This window comes from Odocoileus virginianus, chromosome 8, assembly GCF_023699985.2.
Source record: "Odocoileus virginianus isolate 20LAN1187 ecotype Illinois chromosome 8, Ovbor_1.2, whole genome shotgun sequence".
In the NCBI taxonomy this organism is placed as follows: domain Eukaryota; kingdom Metazoa; phylum Chordata; class Mammalia; order Artiodactyla; family Cervidae; genus Odocoileus; species Odocoileus virginianus.
This window is the reverse complement of record NC_069681.1, coordinates 49161021-49170153: the sequence shown is the minus strand read 5'-3', so window position 1 is coordinate 49170153 and position 9133 is coordinate 49161021. Positions and strand designations below refer to the sequence as shown.

At 43.8% G+C, this 9133-nt stretch overlaps 1 protein-coding gene across 1 annotated transcript; it reads right to left on the bottom strand.

Moving 5' to 3' along the window:
- Window positions 1-2179: 2179 nt before the first annotated feature.
- On the bottom strand, window positions 2180-6471 carry SLITRK1 (SLIT and NTRK like family member 1). The gene has a single exon (XM_020912819.2). It carries the CDS (start codon window positions 5487-5489, stop codon window positions 3399-3401), a length of 2091 nt encoding a protein of 696 aa, XP_020768478.1. The 5' UTR covers window positions 5490-6471; the 3' UTR covers window positions 2180-3398.
- Between the last annotated feature and the right edge of the window lie 2662 nt (window positions 6472-9133).

Sequence of the window (9133 nt, the reverse complement as noted above, 5' to 3'; positions counted from 1 at the left end):
TCAAACTAAATAAAACATGGCCTAAATAAATAATAAGAGTTCTTTTCTATGAAATCATGAATATCTTTTCTACATAGATTTTAACATATATTGTTATGTATTATAATATTTGATGGCCCTAATATTTTAGAATCAATATATTCATTATTTAGATTTGACTTGAATTTATATAATTCATGAATTCATAAAGCACATTCATCTTTTTTCTTATACATTAAGTCTTCGTGCATAGTCTTAGAGAAAACACTAAAGTTATCTCCTTCAAATGTAGGACAATGCTTTCTGGTGCAAGACACACTGAAAATATAAAGGGCCATCAATACATAATTAAGAAGATACACCCAGGGTCCTTAATTTTTATACTGTATTTATAAAAAGGATAGCACTCTTTAAGAAGTTAACAAGTAAATGTATATGACTACTCCATACACAGAGTGAGTTCTTGGTGTATGAGGAGAATGGGGTTTAAATGCAGCCCCATTATTTATGAGATTTGAGTTATTGCCTTCTCTCCTTAAACCTCAATTTTCTCATTGGTGTAATGAAAATAGCAACATCTTATCATTCTGTGCTTGTGAGGGGTAAATTAAACAATTCTGTAAACCACTTAGTACATGTCTGGTACACAATGACCACTCAAAAACCACTGAAGCTAATATTTAAAAAATACTTTAAACTTTGCCTCCTATATCTTAATTTCGTCTAATTAGTATGAAGGAAAGCTCAGGTCCCGGCACACACCTTCTACCAGAAGTTCTATTTTCCTGACTTAAACTAACATATCAGTTTAAAAATTACCATCATGCCTCACTAGGTATCTTTCAAGGGTCACTTTCCACTAAAAACATAAAACACCTGCCATCTTTTCTTTTCCTTTTTAAGGTCATAGCATCCTTGAACATATAACTCATTCACTCTTCCAACTTTTTCATCAAGAGTAAATCTGTTGGTTGCCTACCAGGAACCCAGTTGTCTTTCCATAAAAGAATTAAGGTCTTGACATGAAAAATGATTAAATAAATTAATAACAACCCATAATATTTGTCAAAGAATAGTAGGTTAGAATCATACTACTATGAAATGCAGTCCACAAACAAAAGAATCAAGAGAGAAAATGATGAATGGCCTTAGGAATAGTCATGGTTTATAATAAAGATTTTATTTAAAAAGCGTTAAAATAAATAATACATACTCTAGAACATCACTGTTCTGGGAAATTTCTTCTCTTTAGAATATGAGTTTTAGAAGGCAAATCTTACAACTGCTCTGGGGGCTTTCATTAGCTGATTTACAATCCTAAAATTGTGATTTTTTTTGTTGCTGTTTTTTTAAAAAGCTGTGGTCTGCAGTCTTTTAACATACTTCTCAAGGGTGGATATGTGGTGGAATGCAGACCCCATCAACACTGTGGTTTTATTTGTTGTTTTGTCCCCTAACTGCTGATAAAATAGACTACTTAGAAATCCCAGAGGAATATGATTGAGGCCAGAGTTACACTGGCTCATAAAATTCAAACAGTTCAATGCTTTTCTTGTTAATTACTGGGCCACAACCAGAAATCCGAATGATAGCAGAGAAACACTTCTCTAGGATAATGATTGATTTCCATAAAGATGAGTGCTTTAACAAATTTCAATATGCAGTTGCTGGGGCGGGGAGGGTGGGTGGGCACTAATTAGTTTTACCGTTTTCAGCAGATGTTGAATTCAAAATGCCAGCAGCATCTCAAATGCCAGTCATTAGGGCTGTCTTTCATCAAAGAGTGCTGACCAATGAAACCTCCACTGTTTAATGAGACCGATCTAGACAGTCAATTAAATCAAATCTCTACTAACATCCTTAACATATCTGCAGTGTGTGAAGCAGCAGCAGCAGCCAGGGATTTCCAGTATTAATAAAGCGATTCACTGCCGCAGAAGGATGGAGGGAAAAGGGAGGGGGAGGGGGCGTGTCGGGGAAAGACCTTACTTAACCACAGGGGAAAGCTGGAAAAGTCCCGGCGGGGATGGAGGGGGAGGGGAGCTACTAAAGGGCAAAAAGCTGAGAGGATTAAAGAGAGAGCCTTAACGTAGCTCTTAAAGGGATCCACCCCCAACCATTCCCCTCCCGCATCCCTTCCACCGCAAATCCAATTTACCATGTTGCAAATACGAAGCTGGAAAAATGTAAGGACCCAGAGTTGAAAACATTTTCACTTTAATACTGAAAAAATATGCCATTATAAAATCCTCGAATAGAATTAGTAAGTTCCACGTGCTTCCTCGGTTCTTTTTTCCTACTTTATAAGTAAGATTTACACCAGCACAGAATTGCTACCATAGGATCGCAGCCTAAGCACTAGAGTGACATTAATTGGTCATGCTTAACTGCCTCAAAATCTTTTTTTTTTTAATAATTACACTGATACTATAATAGAAATCATGGGTACTTATTTTACATTCAGATGGAAGGCATTATTGGATATGTATAGAAAAATATTCCCCCTCCAAAAGAAAAATCACCAACAAAATAAAAGAAAACCCAAAACAACCCATAAAAACTTTGCTCAACAAAATACATTTTTAACTCATAAAATGGACTGATGACTAGCCATGCAAATATCCTAAATAAAACCTTTACATTTTTTTTTTGTTGTTGTTCACAGTAAACGTAACGCTCTGAACTGCCTACCGATCACAAATAATGGCGAAATGGCACTTTCTGATTATGCTGTATTTTTGTTTATAGAAAGTTTGATATGATGGGACTTATCAGGTAAGAAGAGGGTGGGTGCTGTGAACGTGACGGGGTCCCCAGTCGCTGGGAGGGCAGCGTCCCTGGAGCGCGTGGATTCCATGCGAGCCATGCAGCACTTTTTGTCAGAAGTCAAAGTTACTTATTTACAATACATTCATGCCTTCGTGCAACCGCCCATCCCTCCGTAGCCAACAGGGAGCCGTCGCGCCCCCACCTCCTCACGGGGCTAATCCACAGGGGGAAAAATAGATACTCTATCTCTCTATATAGATGTAGGTATATGTATATACGTGTAGGACCGCGGCAGCCATCCCCTCCAGCCCCTCCCCCGCGGGGAGGGGCACCGTCTCCGCTCTGAGCAGGGCTCCTGCTGGGCTTTGTCAAAAGGGGCTGCAGCAAAGAGCGATTTGGCAGCGCTCCGCCAGCTCACCACAGTCTGCTCTTTGTTTCCCGAAGGGAACTAAAGGGGTCAGACCCTCAGCGTCGAGCGAGTCCACAGTTATTTATTTACTTTTGTCCATCAAGCCTCGGGGCGCGCTGGACTTGGGTGTGGGCTCCTCCGACCTACCCCACCCCCGGGGATGCTGGCAGAGTGGGGCCGTGGAGGGGCATCTGCATCCTTCCCCCCTCCTCTCGCCTCTGCTTTACCCAGGCTGGGAGTCTCAGTCTGAGAGCGAGTGGGAACCGCAGTCGTACACTCTGTGGGCCCCATCTGCGTTGTAAGGCCCACTGTGCCAATAGGAAGAGTCACAGACTGTCTGCAGGGAATTAATCTCGGACGCCGAGGAGTTGGCGTCCCTTCTCTTGGACCGCTTTCGATTCCTCAGGATAAACACGAGCATGCCCACCACAGTGAAGGCGGAGGTGACAAACACCAGCAGCAGTCCTGGGACCAACACGGAGATGGACACCCTGCTGGTGTCTAAGTAGGAGTTGGAGTGCGTCCCGGTCTCCGCCAACCCAGTGCTGTTTTTGCTGTGTGAAGTTAACGTGGGCGAGATCCTCGCGTACAGCTGGGGGCAGATCTCGTCGTTGGAGAGGAGCATGAAATCCTTCCTAAAGAAGTTCACCGGCGTCTCACACTTGAGGTCGCTCATCAGCACTTCGGAACCCAGGCGTTCTGCCCATTGCTTGAAAGGCACAATGGTACAGGCGCACTCCCAGGGGTTTCCGTGCAGGTCTATCTGGATGATGGACGTTAACTGGTCCAGCACCCCGGCCACTGGAAGGTACATGAAGTAATTGTTGTGCAGGCTGAGTTTAGACAGCGAGACCCCAGCAAACACGTCCACGGGTAGGGACCTCAGCAAGTTGTTGTTGAGAATGAGAATCCTTAGTTTGGGCATGGCGTTGAAGGTGCCGGGAAGGATGAGCTGGATCGCGTTGTACTCCACATTCAGGTACTCGAGGTTTTGCAGCCCGGCGAATTTCTCCCGGGACAGCGTGTCCAGGTAGTTGCTGTCCATATACAGCCACCTGAGGTCTAAAAGGTTCTTAAAAGTGTTGTTCTCTACCGTGGCGATGTTGTTGTTGCCCAGATCCAACAGAATGAGGTTCTTGTAATCCACAAAGTGCGATTTTCGGATGCTGTGGATCTTGTTATCTCGCAGGAAGAGCTCCTGCACGTTGGAGAGCTTGGGCTTCAAATCAGCCAAGCTGCTCACGTTCCGGTTGTTGCAGTTCATCTTTAAACCCGAGCCCGGGATGTGGTCGCAGCTGCAGCCCCCAGGGCAAGGCAAGCCGTTGGCTGGGGGTTTGTTTCTGGCGCTGCCGGTCCCTATCGCTGCCGTGGGTCTGATTTTGATCTGCCAGTTGCCTGGGATCTTTGTACCTCCGTTTGGAGCCGACCCTGGGGTAGCATGATCTTCTTGCCCATTTGTCTTGAAGGGAGTTGGCAGGGGGCCAGGGGGGAAGGTCTCTTCTTGGGCAGGGGGAGCCGGGAGACTAGAATCCACTCTGTGTTTCAAAGGACACAAGTCTTGTTCAGTGGTTTCATTGAGGTCTTTGCCCTGCAGTCTGGTGGGGGCTTCACAGACCACTCGGCCGATCAGGGCATTTTTGGGAATGTTTTCCAGCCATTCTTTCAGGGAGAGCAGATCACAGGTGCAGTCCCAAGGGTTATCCTCTAGCAGGATCTCAGCAATGCCAGGGATTTGCTCCAAGACCTCTTCGTAGGGCAGTGTTTTCAGCCTGTTTCCCCGGAGGTCCAGGTGGGTGATGGGCACATACTGGAACACGTTGGCAGGTAGGGTGCTGATGAGATTGTCATTTAAAATGAGTACCTCCAGCTTGTTCAAGTCCTGGAAGGCCCCGGGGTCTATATCCCGTAATAAATTAAAATCAGCCTGGAGGTATTCCAGATCGTCCAGCCCCAGAAAAGTCTGCTTTCGAAAAGACTTGATCTTGTTGTTGTTGATGTGCAGCCTTTTCACCAGCTGCAGTCCCAGAAAAGCCCCAGGAACGATTTCATGCAAGCCATTGTTTTCCATGTGCAAACTAACCGCATTATAAAAGTTAGCGAACTCATTAGGGAAAAGTCGAGTGAGGGAATTGCCATGCAGAAATAGATGGTAAAACTGGGAAGTCGGGGCGGTGAAACGCTGCAGACTTGTGAAGCCCTTTTTTTCACAGTCTACGTGTAGGTCCCCTTCTATCTCATTGCAGGAGCAGATCTTCTCTTTGCAAACGTCCCCTGTAACGTTTCCAGCGGCAAAACAAAGAGACGTCTCCAGCAACAGAATCCAAAGCAGCATTTTTAAAGCGAGCAATTCATCCCCGATCTCATCACAAAGTAACAGCGACCATCCTGCTCGCCACAGACACAATTCAAGTTCATTTAGTGCTTCAATGTCCGAACCCAGAGAAGGAGAAGAAAAGGGTTTGGGGGGGTGGGGGTGGATTCTTTCCTCCCTAACCCCCCCGCACTGCAACAACCCAGGCGCCAGTCAATAATTACATCTACAAACTATCCAGGCACAGTAGTGCAAGGCAAGCAAAAAGAAAGAAAAAAAAAAAAGTAGAACCAATAACCCCACTCCCTCTCAACCCTTTAAAGATAACGAAAAAGAAGTTAAATATGTACATAGAAATTAAAAATACACCCTTACAGAATCTCGCCTAGTTCCTCACTAATCAGAAAGGGAACAATGCTGGTAATTAGAAGCAAGTGCATGTTAGAGAAACAAGCAGAGGGTTTGCAGCGTAGTACAGGCGCACCGCCTGTGCATGGCTGTGCGTCGGACTGACCTTGCCTCTCTGATACAAAGCAGGGATTTCGGTGGCTTCTGTTGTTGAGGCTGCTTGATGGAGTTCCTGCCGTGGCTGCGGGTTGCCCAGGAGTCCCCCCGAGGTGCTGTCCAGTGCCCCCGGTGCTGAAATCACTCCGGACCAAAGGACTCACGCTGCCGAACCAATGGCGCTGGAAAATTTCCGCAATCGCTGCGTTTTGTGGCAGTCCATCCTTTCCCTTTCCTCCCCTTCGGTCCTCTTCAGCCTTTTTTTTTTTTTTTTTCCTGGACTCCGGCTCTCTCTCGGTTACTAGCTCTTCTTTTCTTGTTCTCCTTCCCTTTCTTCTGCTCTTTCGGAATTACGCGGAGGGGGCGGAGGGCGGGTGGTTAGTGGGGAGCTGTCTGAGGGAGGGAGAGAACGCGAGGATGGGGAGGGGGGAGAAGAGAGTTGCTAAGAAGCTCTGTTCGTTCCAGCCTGGTGCACTCAAAGATCTGACACCCTCTGCTGATCTGCAGTAGCAAAAATCCATCTGGTGAGGGAATGCTGAAGGAAAAAAAAAAAAAATCAATCCACGTACAGGGCAAGCGTTAAAAATGTGGGCATTAAAGGCTGGCGATTCACATAGATGCTGATTTTAAAAGGGTTATTTAATTCTTTTTGCGTGCTGAAAACTTTACCCTTTCCTTTCCTAATGAACTCACAGCCCCCACTAGCTCCGGCGTTTGAAAAGAATGCTTTTAAAACATTTATTTCCCGATGGCTTGAATAAAATTAGTGTCAGGGTGTCAAGCGAACAGCAATTTGAGGTAATTATACCGCACGCCATTTTCATCGGTTCTTTAAATGCATTTCTTCCGTCTCTGCAGTACAATGTTTTATGCTATTTGATGTCTTTGAGACCCCCCCCCCTTTTTTCCCTTTTAGCATATTGAAAGTGGCTATTTGGAACATACATTCATATCATATATATTTTAATAATAAAATTGGGTATGCTTTTTTTTTGTTTTTTGCTGTGAGATATGTAATTTAGGCACATACTTTTTAAAACTTGTTATAGAATTTTAGTCAATTTGGTCTTTGAGAGTTAGGTTTTTCTGATATTTCCTGAATGTTACTTAAGTCTGCAGGGTGAAAACACAATGTATGCTTGCATCTTTGATTCCAGACCCAAAAGCATTCCCTGAGAACCGGAAAAGAAGGGAGGGGGCAGGGAAAAATCCCAGTATGATTCGTGAGTGCTCTTAAAAACCCACTGGCAGACTGATGCAAGCACATCACAAACACACACACACTCCCTCAAGCTCTCAAACACACAAAGTTTCTGCATCCATTTGGAGGAATTTAAAATGCATACAAGTAAATAACCAGTTGCATTCTGCTAGAGGGAGATAGAAATCTCCACTCTCCAAGGCTGTGTGCAAACATTATTCAGGTACTGGCCAGTTCCTCTTTGCTGGGCCAGTGGTGCTGCCAGGGCAATGTACTCAGACTTTTCCTAGGGAAGGAATCCATAGGTTCTTCAACTTAGATGGAGCTTATAAAAACCAAGTTCTACTAACATCTGGGAGGGGAGAGAATATGAAAATGCAGCTTCTCTCTGAAAACCTTCAGAGAGACTTTGCTGACTTACCAGAGTCAACACCTTTCTCATCAACACTTCTAAAAATTGTGTGCATCGTTTTAGTGTTTGGAATTTACAGGACTTAAAAAAATGTTGTTTGGTCCTTTCTTCAGTCTAAGCAGGGATACTATGTTCATGTCAGTTTCCCTTTTAATTAGGTCTTACACAAGTTGGACAGCTGTTACAAGTCTCTAATAAGCTGCATAAAAGATCAAATATTCAAGGATCACGCATTTAGAAAAGGCTAAAGAGTGAAAGACTTGGGGAGGAGGAATAGGTTGGGAAAATTCAGGGAAATGTAGAGGAGATTTCTTTCACCAGGACCAGAAGGTGATAATTGGAGAGGGACAGTTATCATATCTATATATAATATTTTCATGTAATCAAATGTGTTGTTAGCTTCTAGTGAAATTCAGTGGGGAGTCATGGATGAAGGTTCAGCTCTGTGTAGTGTGTGTGCGTGTGTGTGTGTGTGTGTGTGTGTGTGAGACAGAGGAGAGAGAAGAGAGAGAAAGTGGGAGAGACTGAAAGGCCTTTTTTCAGACAACCTATTATGCTTCTAAAAACAATCCTGTTCTTATTTAACTTAACCTATTACCACTTGCAGGAACAGGGAAAAGAGCTTAATCAATTTGAAACCTTTTCCCAAAAATAATGCTATGCAGTTGAGAACTACAGATGGGGTGAAGGATATTGGTTTCTTTGTAAGAGGACTCAGATCTGAAACTTCTTGGCCCCAGAAACCACCCTGAGAGACGAGGGCAGAGTCCTGCAGTATCTGTGGCAAGACTCTGAAGGAGACAGGAAAATGCTGGCGGTTTAGGAAGAGAAATATTGATGATAACCATCTAAAAATCACACTTTAACACTTAATTGGTTACTTATTTATTCAACTTGTTGAATATGCGAAGAAACTGAAAGGCTGTGTTTAAGCGAACAGTGTTAGGATAATAAGCAATTGATATTCAGAATCCACCCCTCCCCCACCCATTAAACTCTGTATCTTTCTCTCCTGATTGCTTCTTTCCTCTCTGATTGTTTCTTGCCTCTCAAAGCACCAATAATATTGGAAAATTTACAGACAGGATTTTCCTGTTTCAGTATGTTACACAATTTTTGTCCAATTCTCCCATCCTCAGATAGCTTTTTTTTTTTACTCTGCCTGTGTGGGACAGCCCAATATGTGCCTGCTCAGCTGTGTCAGCCTCTGTCACCCCATGGACTGTAACCCACCGGGCTCTTCTGTCCGTAGGATTTTTCCAGGCAGACATACTGGAGTGGATTGCCATTTCTTCCGCCAGGGGATCTTCCCCACCCAGGGATCAAACCCTTGTCTCCAGTGTCTCCTGCATTGGCATGTGGATTCTTTACAACTGAGCCACCTATCACCTCTATAAACATATCCACTACCAAATTTGTAAGCAGAAAACAGTCACACACATATAGATCAATGGAAAATGCACTCTTGTTAATGAATTGACAAAAGTCTTCATAATTATTTTTATAATAAATATATTTCAGAGAAATAAAGCAATCAAGAAAAGTACA

What these genes read in the sequence shown, in the direction of transcription:
- SLITRK1 (XM_020912819.2), bottom strand. Translation starts at nt 5,489, where the DNA reads ATGCTGCTTTGGATTCTGTTGCTGGAGACGTCTCTTTGTTTTGCCGCT.